This window comes from Tinamus guttatus, unplaced genomic scaffold, assembly GCF_059628265.1.
Source record: "Tinamus guttatus ecotype Peru unplaced genomic scaffold, ASM5962826v1 Tinamus_guttatus_pri_ptg000056l, whole genome shotgun sequence".
NCBI lineage: Eukaryota > Metazoa > Chordata > Aves > Tinamiformes > Tinamidae > Tinamus > Tinamus guttatus.
The window spans coordinates 3,643,788-3,659,294 of NW_028288590.1; the positions used below are offsets into that span (position 1 = coordinate 3,643,788).

At 40.3% G+C, this 15,507-nt stretch overlaps 1 protein-coding gene across 1 annotated transcript in view; it reads right to left on the minus strand.

Moving 5' to 3' along the window:
* Positions 1 to 13,637, minus strand: part of CA8 (carbonic anhydrase 8 (inactive)) — a 50,745-nt gene extending 37,108 nt beyond the window's left edge. The window contains exons 1-3 of the mRNA XM_088540103.1: positions 13,561 to 13,637; positions 13,280 to 13,471; positions 9,223 to 9,347 (exon numbers count right to left, since the gene is read on the minus strand). Of these exons, the coding sequence (XP_088396229.1) occupies positions 9,223 to 9,347; positions 13,280 to 13,471; positions 13,561 to 13,630 (387 nt within the window). The 5' untranslated portion in view covers positions 13,631 to 13,637. The remainder of the gene's footprint in view (positions 1 to 9,222; positions 9,348 to 13,279; positions 13,472 to 13,560) is intronic.
* Between the last annotated feature and the right edge of the window lie 1,870 nt (positions 13,638 to 15,507).

Below are 15,507 nucleotides of genomic sequence, written 5' to 3' on the forward strand. Positions count from 1 at the left end.
ACAGTCCTGCAAATATCCTCCTGTATAAGGATATGAGCTCCTTGGAAACTTGTATAATTTTAGACAGTGTTATAGGATAATTATAGACTGTATTTTATACTTCTCCAGTAATTCTGTTTTGTCTCACATTTGTTGATTAAATTAAACTGTATCTTTCTGTTTGCAATTTGTTCACAAGCTGACTTCCTTAAATACAGCAGCATTCCTAATTTAATGTTACACTTACTCAAGCAAGACAGTAGACTGTGAAGTAACAGATGGATAATAGCATCTCCTTCAGGCATTATTTATCAAACAATAACATTACCCTTAATGTATCAAATTATTACAAATTATCAAATTATATTAAACTGATATTATGTGTTTCTGCCTTGTAGGACTTAACATTTGTAAAGCTAGCAGTGGGGTAGAGAAAGGTATAAGGGAAACCAACAATACTGTAATTTGTAATTTTTGCTTATTTATTTTTCTTCCTGCTTGAAAGCACAAGCATTGTTTATTTCTATTGGCAAGCACATGAGATAAAAATAAAACAGGTATTAGTCAAAAATGAAATCTTTTTCCAACTGTAATAAATATGACACAGACGAGGAAAAGGAATGGAAAAGAAAATGTGCCATTGATCCTACATAGCTGTCTTTCCATATGAGCACAGTCACAGAAAACTGAAAAGTTATATAGTTCTCACAGGCACCTTCATACGTTAGGCTCTGCAGTGCACCAAGTTTCTGCATACACTGTATGAACCTCCAAAGAGCAGGTTCTTTTCCCCAGTGTCATATATGGCCCCAACAAACATGTTGATAGCTGATCTGAACTCCACAGTTTTCTGTCTCCTTCAAAGCTAAGCATCTTTCTGAAATGAGAAGCAGCTGCAGCTGCATATTATCTTCTTAGGTCATAATGTTGATAGCTCTCCAGTGAGCAGTTGCTCTTCCATCCAACATTCTTCTAAGAAACACAGTCCATTTTTCTTCCTTAATGTTGGCCAAGTTTCCATCAAATAATGAACTTCATTATCCACTCCTATAGTTTCTCTTGAATTGTACTTTTACACATTGCATAATGGCATTATAGTTTTATTCGAGCCTATAACTCCACAAACAAGTTAAACTCTCAGAATTTTGTTAATCTTGAGCAGGAAACTGAGGCAAGATGCAAACAGAGTCCTAACTGTGATCATGGTAGAAAGCAGAATATTAAGAAAAACAGGTCAAGGGCAGACAATGAAAACAAACTGTGGGGAAGAGACTTGAGTCATCATCTTGTTGTGTTCAGACTTGGGCTTAAATAGTATTCATCTTCTATGTGACCATCAAAGTCTTCTCCCATGGCAGAGTGAAAGCAAAAGCAGCCCACTTGTTAAAGTTGGGATAGGAGGTTACAATAGGGGATCTCATGATTCTGCAGAGAAAGACCTGGGTGTCATGGTGGATAATAAGTTGACCATGAGGCAGCAGTGTGCCCTCGTGGCCAAGAAGGCCAATGGAATCCTGGGCTGCATTAAGAAGAGCGTCTCCAGCAGGTCGAGGGAGGTGATCCTGCCCCTCTACTCAGCCCTGGTGAGGCCACATCTGGAGTACTGTGTCCAGTTCTGGGCTCCACAGTACAAGAGGGATGTGGAGCTGCTGGAGAGAGTCCAGCGCAGGGCTACAAGGATGATCAGGGGCCTGGAATATCTGGCCTATGAGGAGAGGCTGAGGGAGCTGGGCCTGTTCAGCCTGGAGAAGAGAAGGCTGAGAGGGGATCTAATCAGTGTGTATAAATACCTCAAGGGAGGGAGTGCAGAGGACGGGGATGGTCTCTTTTCAGTGGTGGCCACTGATAGGACTAGAGGAAATGGCCGGAAACTGAAACATCAAAAATTCCATAGGAACTTAAGGAAAAATTTCTTAACAGTGAGGGTGACAGAGCACTGGAACAGGCTGCCCAGAGAGGTTGTAGAGTCTCCTTCTCTGGAGATCTTCAAAACCCGCTTGGATGCAGTCCTGTGCCACGTGCTCTAGGTGTCCCTGCGTATGCAGGGGGGTTGGACTAGATGATCTCTAGAGGTCCCTTCCAACCCTAAGCATTCTATGATTCTATGATTCTATGACAGATAGTCATAAACAAGAACTGTTACCATGATATTTCTATGAGACAGGGTAAAGTAAGTAGAAGGCAAAGCCATATTTCAGCTCAAGGTATGGAAAAGTTTCACATCTTGTGAAAAAATGCCAAAGGTTATATTGTTTCCACCACAGACAAAATAGCTATAAGCTATTTTGCCTTCAGAGTTACTTGGTTCCCTTAATCAGGATGCAGTGCCACCGTAGCTGTTACTACAGGCTGTGACTGAACATCTCAGCCTGGCTTGTCTGCAAGGAAACTTGGTGGAAAGGGAGAAGACTCCTCAGTGAAGGCCTTGAACTTTTGGCACAAGTGAACCAAGAAGCTGAGGTAAGATGGAACAGGGCACACAGAAAAGGACTCTGGATTCATTTCTCATTTCCTTCTCATTCCCTTCTATCAATCTCCTCTCCATCAGTGACATTTCTGCTTAGAAGAGTTTTTCCTATTACATGCTGTCATTTGTATTTTGGACTGCTTGTTTCTTAAAAGAATATTGGAGTTCTCTATACTGGTAGAAGCCATAAATCACAGATGATTGCAATTGCAAGCTCAAAATGGTCTTAGGTGCATGAAACATGAAGCTTGTTCTGCACATGACCGGCTGGAAAAAAGACAATGCTTAAAAGAGACACAAAGGGATGAGGAAGTTTCAGGGTAGACCATTAACACCACTCTTTTTCAATAAGGCTTATACGTCTTTCACAATCCAATATGTAAGTTTTGTGCAGATTTGGCTTAGAAGAAAAATCATATGTGCCACATGTAAAGATATATAGGGTTCTTCCACAAAGCATAACTGAGCATTTCTCGGGCCAAGCAGAAAGCGTCACTGCGCTAGTACGAGCCCACCTTTGCACCTCTTTTTTTTCCTATAAAGAAGTATGAACAACTTCCTACACAATGAAGCATATAGAAGTTTTCCCTTATAAATTCAAGCTATATGTGCCTGAGCAAAACAAAGGCCAGGCCAAGATCATACTGACAAATTACCTAGAAACAAAGTACACATCAGAGACTTTGTGTGCCTACTTAGGTCAAATTAACCCTCAACCACAATAAAAAATTAATATTTAAAGAGTACAGCAACTGGCAATCTCAAGAGTCATGTACTGCTCATTGTCACCTTTACAATGATTTTTTTTTATCTTCTTGTCAGTTTTTCTTTTTTTACACTGAGAGAGAACAGAGACCTCCCAGTTTTGTAGTACTGAAAAAAAAATCCAATGAATTAGGATTCTTCAGAATATAGGCTATATGGAAAACCCCAGGAAAGTAGTTAGAATACTTGCATATTTAGGGCTAGGATCACATGTAATTGGAAAATAATTGAATTGGAAAATAAACCTGAAAACATCTGCTTAAATAATGGCCTGATTCTCCTGTGTCTTTCCACAATCATGCACTCAAAAATTAGATTATTCTCAATGAGCATATGTACTTTAAACTATTATTGGTATTATCCATAACCTATAAAGAATATAGCTAACACATAAATGTAATCTTTTCTTAATAAGAACCATATTAATCATGGCTCACACTAAATTTCAAAATTTAAATAATCATCCAAGCCTAATTAACTAATTTTCCACTAAAAACCTTGGATAATTTCTAACTAGAATTCCAGATCTCAGCTCTAAGCTACATAAACCATTCTGAATTCTCTTCTTTTTGCCTTCTGTCAAATTCAAAACTGCCTTAGCATGACTTATTTCATTTATAGTTCTTGTGCTACCAAAAAAAGGGGAATTATTTTTTTTTCTTCACAAATAGGTAGTCAATACAATCAATTAAGACCACAGGATTTACTCCTTAATTTAAAGTCTCATCCCATAGGATTTATGATTCAGATCACAGTCTGAATAGAGCTGCTAGCAAAAATCCTGCAGATTTCAGAACTTGGCTCACATATTAAAAAATACAGTCATTATGGGTTAAAATCTTCTTGCCATTCTCACGTAACTGATCCCACTGAATTCAACAGAAGCTTCTACACAGAGAAAGAGAGAAAGGCCTGCATATGTCCTGTCTCCAAGACGTTCTATTACAATTGCAAATGTTCTGGATTGGTGTCTTGTTAATGAAAACAATTTGCCAACAAGCCAATAAATAACTGAAAAACAGACAGCAAGATAATCAAATAATTCCTTAGTTGCAGTTATTGTATCACTGTAAACAAAGATCATTTCATTTGAAGGAAGAATGATCTTTCTCATTTAAAATTGTGTAAAAATAAACTTTCACATTGGAAGCCTATCACGTTCTCTGATGAGATGCCAGAAGGCAGATGCACAATATGCATATACCTGATTTCAGACCTGGACACTCAGAAATCCCCAAGGCAAAGACTTGAGAATAGAGAAGCGCAATGTTAACTTGCTCACCTGAAGCCCCAGAACTGTAACTCTATCCAAAGAGATCCTTCGGCAGACATCATTTTATGTGAACAAAGGAAAATTTAATGGTTTAAGTTGGACTGAGAGTGTCTGAATTTTGTTTTTACTTTATCTTTAAATGCATTGCAGCAAGTATTCTGATAACTTGAAAGAGATGCCTTTCATTACACAGCACAAAAGAAAATCCTTTTTTTTTTCCTATACAGAACTGATTCTGGTCCTTCAGGCAACTGGGTTTTACTCTGTCGAACGCAAAAACTGTAAGACAGACAATAATACATTTTTTAATCTTCCTGCACATCTTGGAAACATTCTTAATATGATTTTCTGCTAATCCTTTTCTACTGAGAGCTTTCACATGGTTCACAGCTAATACGATCCTACATTTTAAAGAGGATGGATTATCCTCCTGGCCATACAACAAGCAGTGAAAAGAACTTTTTTATTTTCTCAGATAGAATTTTATTTCAGAGTAGCAGCCTGAAAATATCTGTTTCTTTAAGGTCAGATTGTTCCTTCAGTCATACCACTTTTTGAATAACTAAGAGACACTTTCAAGACATAACTTACTCTCCGTTTCCCTTTGACTAAAGAAATAGTAAAAACATAGTAAAACTTATCATAAAACAGCCCTGATGTCATCATACGGCTTGCTTTCTCCTCCTGCCTGCCCTATCTTTTATAGGCCCTAAACTAATTGGACATGGCACTACAGTATGCTATGTTTATACAGAGCTCAGGTAAAACGGGGCTACATTTTCCGCTGCCCTTAGATGTTATTTTAACCTTGTAAGGAATAAACACGTTGAAAGGTGAGATGAGTAGTGATTTTGCTACTCGTCTCCCTCTCTATTTTTATCCTATACCACAAAGACGAGGGAGAAACTCAGAGCTCAGACTTGTTCTTCTTCCTCCAACCCGTACTCCGTACTCTTGGCATGAGGTACAGGAATAAAGACGCGGAATAGTCCTCTTTTTTCACACCTGCATAAGGTTGAGGTAACTCACACATAGCTATAAGTGTGGGTTTTACTGCTCTACTGCTCTAAGTGTGGATTGTAAAGTGCAGTCTAACCTTTGGTACCTTGTTCCATTTTCTGTCATGAAACAATCTTTCATTGTTAAGACCATTATTAAAAATTTAACACAAGCAGTGGCCAAAGGGCAAAGTAACACTATTTATGCACAGCAAAAGTACTTGCTGCGAATGACTCCTGGAGAAGGTTGCACAAATGTGTGCTTCAATTTCTGCCCAAAAGTTAGGAAAGACTTTTGTGCTTTTTTTTTTAATAGATTATTTACATGGAAGAAAAAGAAGAGCATTGTACAGTATGTACAGTATGTTGCTTTTCTAGGGTTTAAAAACACATGCTATGATATTTACCTTTAACAACTACTTTTTGTTTTCTCATACTTTCCCAACTGATTGCAAGCACAGATGTTTCAGTGAAAATGATAACACCTAAGTGTTATTTGCAACATGCTGATTTCTTCTGTCAAGAAAGGTGGAAAACAAGTCTTTGCTTAACTTCAGGGAGTAATAAAAATAACAACTCGGTCACTGAGTCTCACGAACAATGTTTTTCTTCATCTAAATTAGTTTGAAAAGCTGTTCCAGAGGTTACACAAGCTAGACAAGAGTCTAACCGATTCCACCATGAATCTACGTATGGGCAAGGCCCCAGCTGTCTAGTAAGAAATAACAGATTGTTGCACCAAGAGACATAGGATATTGCTTAAGGAATACAGGATATTGCTTAAGTCCTATCAAAACAGTTAGGGTGTCCAAGGTGAAGAGCCTATGGAAGTAAGTGAAGAGGTAGTTCTCTTCCAAACTTATTAAAATAGCACTCTTTTTTTTAAAAAAAAAAAAGTCATGATTTACAAAGATCATTACACTGATAGTCTGAAGCTGTTTTGCAAATATCTGATCCAATGGAATAAAATAAAGACTTTAAAACACTCAGTCTTAAAACCAAACTGCTGCTTTAGTCAACAATTACACGTACCTAGATCTCTATCACAGACAGGTCTGTTCAAATCCAAAGTCACTACATTGGCTTCTGTAGCACTGCTCAGGATTTATAACAGTGTAACACAAAATATAACCTGGTGCTAGTTCATTGTGTTTTCAATGCGTTTAGTTAAACTGGGCACTTCTAGTTTCATATTAGTATTTTACCACTTAGCTTGTCTTCTCCACAAAGGGTCAAGAATTTAAAACCCTTATCTTTGCTTTGTAAATTCATTTCTAGCTCCCTAAGAAAAAAATCCTACTAGATTTGCTCCACTAGCAGGTCTGCATGCTAATTTTGCATTTAGTACAGCATGAAAGTATAAATTTCCCTAAATGCTGGGATATGGCCAAAGTAGGCATCAATCACTGTTTATGTTAGGTAGCTATTATGTACCCACCCAGTGAAAACTAAGGCAAATATGTTTTCAGAATATGCTGATTTGAAACTAGAGTGCAAACTAATGCTAACAGCAAAAGTCAAGGAAACAGTTTTCCTGTTGCCCTGATCAAAGTGACTCTTCTCAGCAAAAACAATAAGGTGGGGCCATCTCTGGAAAGGAAAATCTTCCGTTCTGGAGTTTCAGAAGTACTGCTCCATAAACATTTATAGTGGTCACAAGCACTTATTTTACTATTGCTCAAGGAAAATATTTGATCTGGACAATTTGAGCTGAATTAGATAGAGCAGCTCTTTATTCATAGAGCAGAGTGGAGTGAGACTCATCTGCCAAAAAGCCTGCCCTGCACTTTTTGTGCAACACAAGGCAGCAAATGATGAATCTGCCCAGCCAGCATACCTGCATGCCACTGGCTCCAGGTACAACACTGACAACTGTGCTGCAATTTTCTACCAGGAGAATTAATGTGGATGAGGATCTGCTTGACAAATTATATTTTCACGTTATATTTAAAGTGTATTTTAAGTCAATTGATTTTGCTACAGACTTTCTACACCATTCCCTCTTAGGATGAGAGTTTAGCTAAAAGTTGTTTAGATGCAGAAGGCGGGATAACAGTGGCTTGCTTATCCTGAGATGATAATCTTCAAATGTGCCAGCATTTTATTTGTGCAGCTGCCAGGCCCCTTTTAAAGCAAGTGAAGAATGATGCACCTTTCTGACTGATTAAGGCAGGTGACTTGCATCTCTATATATGTAAAGTACACTTATTTATGGATTGAAACAGAGCAGTCTGGGGTTTCTGCAGAGTTACCAATTATCACTAAGACTGTCTGAGAAATGATCCTTAATAAATGAGGAGGCAGCAGACCCAGTTAGGTACCCAAGCACTGCTGGGTATACCAGCACATGCTGGATCAGTCCTGAGGAACAGCACTAAGCAGGGCTGTTTTATAATGCACAAATTGCTTCTTGTCTCAGGGTAACAGCCCATATAACCCGTACTCAGTCCACGTCACCCAAAGCAGAGGTTATTCCTTTGCTTTCACTTTGGTCAGTGAGTCTTCTCCATTTAAGTGTATCTATCTCCTGTACTGACTGAATGTGTCTGAAATCAGCCTGCAAAGCTGGTGTGAGTGGCTTTACATCAGCTTTGGTAGACAAGTAAAAGCAAAAGAGTCAACAGCATAGACCAAGATCTCACCTAAAGCCAGTACCTAAACAACCCTATGACCTAGATCGATGGTGTGAGTTCAAAAGTTTTTTATGCTTAACTCAGCAGTATATGCTCCAATACTTTTTATATTCTCTTCCATAAAACCATTTTATTCCAGCAATCTAATGCTCATGAATAAGACTACAATAACAAATTCCAGATAAAAAGGAAATCGAATTTTGGGCTCCCAAGGGATTATCATAAATATACAAGGCAAAAATAATTCAAAGATCTCAGAAGAAAATCTTGACACTTTCTTTAAAACTGATAGAGCGCATATCAAATGAAATAAAAGGTGCATAACTGAAGTCACCAAGCATCCGTATCTGTTGGTAAGACACCACGCAGATGCCAAGCATTGGTATCTGTTAAAAGCAGATATAGCCCAAGGACAGAGCGATATGTCAAACCACTCCTTGGTCAGTGTAAGCAAGCAAGCAATGGACAGTGAAGTAAAATGCAAAATGGCTGTTGGGGGACAGGAGAAATGGGTCCTGGCATTTCGGCTGCCTAGAAGCCCAAGCCAACACCTTGTGAACAGCTGAAGGTTTTCAGATTCCATTATCACTTTGCTTGTGCCTCAAAATTTGTAATTTATTGGGATATGAAAGAACATAGCTAAGAATATCACACAATCTTCTGTTTTCAGATATGTAAAACTATCTCATGAACAAATTACCATATCCTTACTCAAAATTTACCTAAATTGTTTTTACTCACCATGGAAATATTTCTAGCAGCTATTTCTCCCCATTTATAGCTATTAGTCAAGGTGACAGGAAGTGTTGAAACGGTAGGTCTCGTTAGAGCACTGGTATTATTAAAACAGAAGTTAATAATTCTGCAAGTTAACCTTATGACCAATTAATCACACAGTGTGATGAGTGCTGGAGGCACTCTATTCCAGATGCACATCCTAATTTACCTGCACTAAAGCACACCTCAGCAAGACAGCTTTTAGGTTGACATATAAAGCAATAAAATGCTGAGCTAAAAGAATTTCTTTTTTGAAATAGCAGGAGTTCAGGCTATGATTTAAAATCTTGTGCATTTCACAGGCCTTATGCAACACAGCATCGCTCTTACCTCCATGGGAAAGGCTTTAAAATTAACTGTGTGCTCAGAACCACGCTGGTTTTCTCTCCCCCAGTGAAATCGAACATCATGTAGTTCAAATTCATGTCCTCGAGGTAATGGTCCACCTATTAACACTGGAAAAGAACACAAAAGGTAACAAACTTTGCTTTCCACGTCAGCAAGACACTGAATATATTTTTCAAATACAGTGAGGAGACTGTAGCAAGGTCTTTTATTACAAGCTGTATTAGAGAGGAGAAGAATAAAGCGAATACACCTGATGATAGCTTTATTTTTTCAGTACTGCCCAGCTATGGATCCCCAACCCATGCAGTTACATGCAACTGTGAAAATACAGCTCTGCTGGACTCTTAGCTATACGAGGCAGAACAGCTGTCCTAAGGCAAAATAAAAGTACTGGAAGGGTGTAAAGGTGCACCTTTATCGGCCACATCAGTGAGTAACTTCAAAGCTCTTATCAAAGCAGTAGCTCTGTGTTCTAAACAGATGGTGAAGAGCTTCCGAGTTAATCTGAAAGCCACCACCAACTTGTCCAAATCACTCCATCATGTGTATTTGCTATGAGTCACAGATAGAAACTTTTGATTGCCAACACTTTGCTGGGTAAAGAAGCTCAGTCATGTACCACCTGTCGGGCTGCTGAGATACACAGTGAGATCAAGGCTATCATGGAGTAGCAGCAATGTATTTTACTTACTGTCAGCTTCTAGGCTGCCATACTGTTTTCACTGATTTTTCATAAAACACTGAGCATGTCTTAACAGCATCTGCCCACAACGGCAAGACTACCAAGCCAATCTATATAATAACTCCTCTGCATTAACATAACTTTTCCCCATAAGTAGTGAAAACAATTCTACATATATGAGTCCCAATGTACTCAAGAATTAATCGATGGAAATGTTTTGTCCAGAAATGCATGCATCTGCTTCAGAACAAAAAATATTCTGCAAGTTGTAGGTAACTTCTTGCTGACATCACTGAGTACTGGGCTTCTGTTCAAGGCGAGATTCTGCTTAAGGGCATTCATAATCTTCCTTGGAATCCCTTAAATTCTAGTTTGCATTTCACAGACTTAGAATAAACCTTTTAAAATCTCTGATAATCAATAAGGATTATTTAATCCTTGCATACTGTACAGCTTCAAGGAATGACAGTTCCATAATACAAAGCCATTTTGACATACACACTATGTATCTTTAGTTGGGAGCACATGTCATACTATTAAACATAATTCAGAAATTGAATTATATTGCAACTGTATGAATACAAAAATAGGAGTAGAAATCTATAAAAAATGAAAGAAAATGTCAATTAGGGTACTCACAATCAATTATACTGGAGAAAAAAGTAAAATATTCAGACTAATCCTCCCTTAATTACATGTCATAACCAACAACCATTAGGTTTTCTAAAACAAATTATCCTAAAAGTAGTTATAGATTTAAATTTGCATCTTGAACCTGGATTGTCTTTGCTCATTCTGCCTATGCCTATGTCCTAGAGCACAAATTTGCAAATCTAGTGGACATGATCAGTTAAAAAATCTGTTAAAGTATTTGGGTAAATCCAGAAAATTAAAGGGAAACATGGTATTTTATTAATTTTTTTTAGGAAAACAAAGCTTTCTCTCTGCTTTAAATTATTGGTTCTTGTGAACATGTAGCTAGAAAAAATGTTCTCCCTATCGTGTAGTTATGGATCTACAGGAGCTTCAATGGGTTTATTTCTGAGGCTCAATTCACACCAATCCCATGATAAAATTATTTCAATGTATGAAGCGTATTTATTTTTGTTTAGCCTCTCATCAAATTTTGATCCTTGTCAATGCATGAGATGTTTAACTTTTCTTTGCCTTAAAGCAATTTTTGATCCTTATTAGGAAACAATTCTGAAACTATCATCACTGTGCAATCCACCACAGCCTTAAGAGAAGTCTCCCTGTCCTCTGAAACATTTTTCAATGTACAATTCCATTACACATTTGGTCATGCTTCTTCCAGCTAATGTATAACATATGTATGATGATCAAACTGGCAACAGCCTGTAAAAATGTTTACAAGAAGTGAGATTTGGGAATTCCAGATGGACTGTGTATCCGGAATTAAAGGACAAAATCAGTCATCACTAATGACAAACTCATTTTTAGTATGTAGCTTAATCATTTTACTCTTTTTTTTTTTTTTTTGTCGACCAGGAGGTTTTACTTTAGCTGTTGAAATTAGAATAGAGGGGAACCTCTTGCACATTAATTGGACAGAGTTTCAAAAGCACTTAGTGCTCTACAGTTCCCATTAAAATAATCTAGCTAAATAGACTTGTCAGTAGAGATCCCCTGTGAGGAAGAGAAGCTGCTTGAGTTTCCGTAATTGCTGAAAATTGGCCAATATGTCAGGCCAAATGCAACTTATTAACTCTCTTCTCCTCTAGGAAGGGATAAGCAATTTTGTCTGGTTCTCATAAGAAACAATGTGAAATAGAATAAAAGTTTATGACTGAAGTATGGCACTAGGATTTAGAAAATCTTGGTTTCAGCTTTTCCTTAGATTTCATATAACATAATTTCCCATTCTCCATTTATGGTCTGGGCATAATTTTTCCTTTTCTTGGAGAACCTTTTCTAGACTCACCAGCCCAGCATCACACTGTATTTATGTTTAAAAATAAGTACTTTCCTTCCTCTAAACCTCCAGTGCTTTTGCACATGCATGTAGGTGTGTTGGTTTATTCTTATTTCTGTATTACTGCTCTTAAGCTGCAAACCTCTCTTGGAAAAGGTAGAGTTGAATGATTAGAGCTTTGGCATGCAAGCGATCATATTTGCAATCACTCTTACTTCCTCTGCAAGAAAATTCAAGAACCTCTGGGATCTTGCAGGGAAAACCTTGCTCCCTGGGGACAGAGCTCTGCTTCTGAGGAAGACCGTAAAACTGCCTGGAAGTAGAAAACATTGGAAATCTGCAAAATTCTGTGGAAAGAAATGATCTGTTTTGCAATAAAATACAGAGCCTAGCATGGGAGGGAAAATATAAAGTAAAATACCATTATTAAAATAACTGACACCTCCTATTTTAAAAAATTCTGTGTAAAACTGAATCGACTCCCTGACTTGCAAGACTACCAGTATCTCAGAATCACAGAATGGTGGATGTTGGAAGGGACCTCTAGAGATCATCTAGTTCAACCTCCCTGCACAAGCAGGGACACCCAGAGTACATGGCACAGGGTGGCATCCAGGTGGGTTTGGAAGATCTCCAGAGAAGGAGACTCCACAGTCTCGCAGGAGGTTGTTACCACAACAGGGCAGAGCCTGTTCTAGTGCTCTGTCACCCTTGCAGTAAGTTAGTTCTTCCTCATGTGGATACTAAACTTCCTAGGAAACAAAAAGTTGGATTTGTCCATCCTTAGCTGTTTGATGGCTCCATGGGCGCTGTTACTAGCTAATGTAGGTTAGAATAAATCAGATGTCCTTCCAAAAACATGGGAAGAAGAAGAAAACAGAGAGGACTTTTTCTCCTCACTGCCTTGACAGTCAATTGCTTTATATAGAACAGGTTGTCTAGATTAAAGGTCTGAGTGAAGAGATCCTGCAATTTCACTAGGGTTGGAACTGTTCCTTTTATTGCCTTATAGCTCTTTTTTGTAACTGCCACTGAGAAACTCCTTAAAAAGCAAGGACCACTTTGCAACCTGCTGTTTATCAGCGCTGTAAGTGCCTGTAACTGCAGTATCTATCTGAAACAAATTGTTGGAGTCTATAGATATTAATCAGAGCCTGCTCTGCTGAACGGAGGACTTCCTCGGAGCACAGACAAAACTTGCAGCACACTATCTTGGCGATAAAATGAACTGCTCCTGAGAGAGGACAGTTGCTGCTGCCAGTGAATTAGATGATGCTGTCACACAACAAAACTCTGAGCCTGCTCTGGAGCAGTGCGAGATGCTCCGATCGCAGGCGGACGCAGCCTGGGCAGCCGCTCTCCCGCAGGCTCCACGCCGCGGAGCAGCGGGCACCGTCCCAAGCGCGCGGCTCGCGGGGCATTACCTGACTTGGACTTGAGGAGGATCTGGATGGCGTGCCCGTCGTTGATCACCTCGCAGTCGCGACACACCACGTAGTTGGGCGCCAGGCGCACCTCCAGCAGCGCCGGGTCGTACCTCGCCTCCCGCGAGTTCAGGTTGATGGGCGACTGGTAGTCGCCGTTGGCCTCCGGGAAGATGAGCCCCCACTCCACGCCTGGCGCGGGGCAAGAGCCGTGAGCACCGGCCGCGTCCCCCCGCGCCCGGGGCGGCCGCCCGCCCCCCGCCTCGCCGCGGGCCCCTCACCTTCCTCGTAGCCCCACTCCGGGGCGTCCTCCCGGCGCGGGCCGGGCGCGGGGAGGCTCCTGTCAGCCATGCGCGTGTCCCTGCGTGTGTGAGAGAGCGCGAGGGGGCGCGGCCGCCTCGGCGCTGCCTCCGCCCCCGGCGGCGCGGGCGGGCGCGGAGCGGAGCGGAGCGGAGCGGCCGCCCAGGGGACACGGCGGGACGCGCGGGGCGGCCGCGGGGCCGGGCCCCAGGGCTGCCCCGGGAGCTGCTCGGCTCCTTCCCAAGGAGGGGCGGGACCCCCGGGGTGCGGCCGCGTGGTCCCGCCGTTCGAGGATCCGACGGGATGGGCACGAGCGTCCGTGGCGTGGGGAGGACGGAGTGAGCTGGAAACTCATTAACGGAGCAGCAGGGGTGGAAGGAAAATAGGGCGAGAGGAGCAGAAATTACTGAAGGATTTCACGATTTTTAGTTTTATTTTAAGATTGGGACACTAGCACAAATTTCTCCCTGCAGGGTCATTACTTACTGACTAACGAATGACCAGCTGCTGCTCATTAGTTCACCACTGGTGACCAAAGGAGTATATTCTACCTAAACAAGCTACAATCCTGGTACAGTTCACTGCAATTAATAGCGCAACTTGTGAGCAAGGATGATGCTCTGACTCTGATGTGGCCCTTTTCCTCATGGTTAATCCTTTGCCTCAGTGCAAGTGGAGCACTCCAACTTTTTTACAAGTATTTTTGGCAGATAAGAATATTGTGCTGTAGGTACATAACCATCACGCGTACCAAACTGACTTTGCTGTTTAATAATTCTGTCCCCAAACCATTCTTTAAGCACACATTAGCTGTTTCTATTAGCATCAGTCCTTTTGTGTCATTGTTCAGACACATGGGGAGAAGAAGCATTTCCCATAAATCATGTTCAATTGTGCTCTGTAAATCTTCTTCCCCTCCAAGCATAATCCCACACTTTGGAGAAAAAAAAGAAAAAAAAAAAAAAAAAAAAAGCAGTGTCAGGAGGCAGGGTTTTTTCCTGGAGGCACAGTGCTTCATTCATGCCCTCTGCTCAGTCCTTTCCTGCGGCAGCTTTCCTGTGGAATGCCTGTGCTAGACCTTCACACTTACAAGAGACAACATAATCAGACCTGTAGTTTCCTGTTTTATAATAAACACCCAATACGATTTTTCACAAGTTGCATTCACAACTGCAATTAAGAACTAAGCTACTTATGTTTGCTGCCCTTCCTTTTAACCTTTCCGTTCTTTCCATACCTCTTCAAAGCCAGGCACAGCAGGTAAAGTTGTACTGAATAGCTGGCATTTCTTTATTCCCTTATGTCTGCTTATTTGTTTTCTGTAAAAATATGCTATTTTTTTCCATAGTTGCTGTCAGGCATGGTCTCAATGGCAAATTAGATTCTGCTGAAGATTCTTGAGCTGAGTTCTGTTAAGTGATGCAGTTGGCTCAAGGCACCTCCTTCATCCTTGGGAGCTCTTCCCTCTTTAAGTTCTTACTTTCTTTTCTTGCACTGACCATACAGTGATCTGCAGAAACCCTATTATTGTCAGACATCTAAAGCTCGTAACTTGATTTTGTACAGATGCTACAAGTGGTTGATTTTCTATAAAAGCATACTAAATACTTAACAATAAGACAATATACTCTCTATTCTGTGAGAATTCTTTGCTCATGGTATTCTGTCTGGAGTAATGTTTGCTATTGAGACAAATGCATAGGTCTTAGAGACAATATCAAAATAAGCAAAAAGGAGAAGCATGGTCAAAGTGGCCTCCATAAGTCACATGGAACGCCACCAGCAGGGTGGGGATAGGCAGGGGTCTCCTGAATGCTGGTGCAGCCTTAATTCTGGGGCATGTGCTGACTTCTTGCTTAACCGGGATTGGTGATCTGACCATTTATTGCTACCAGGAAAGAAAGGTTGGTGTGCGGATCTAGGGTTTA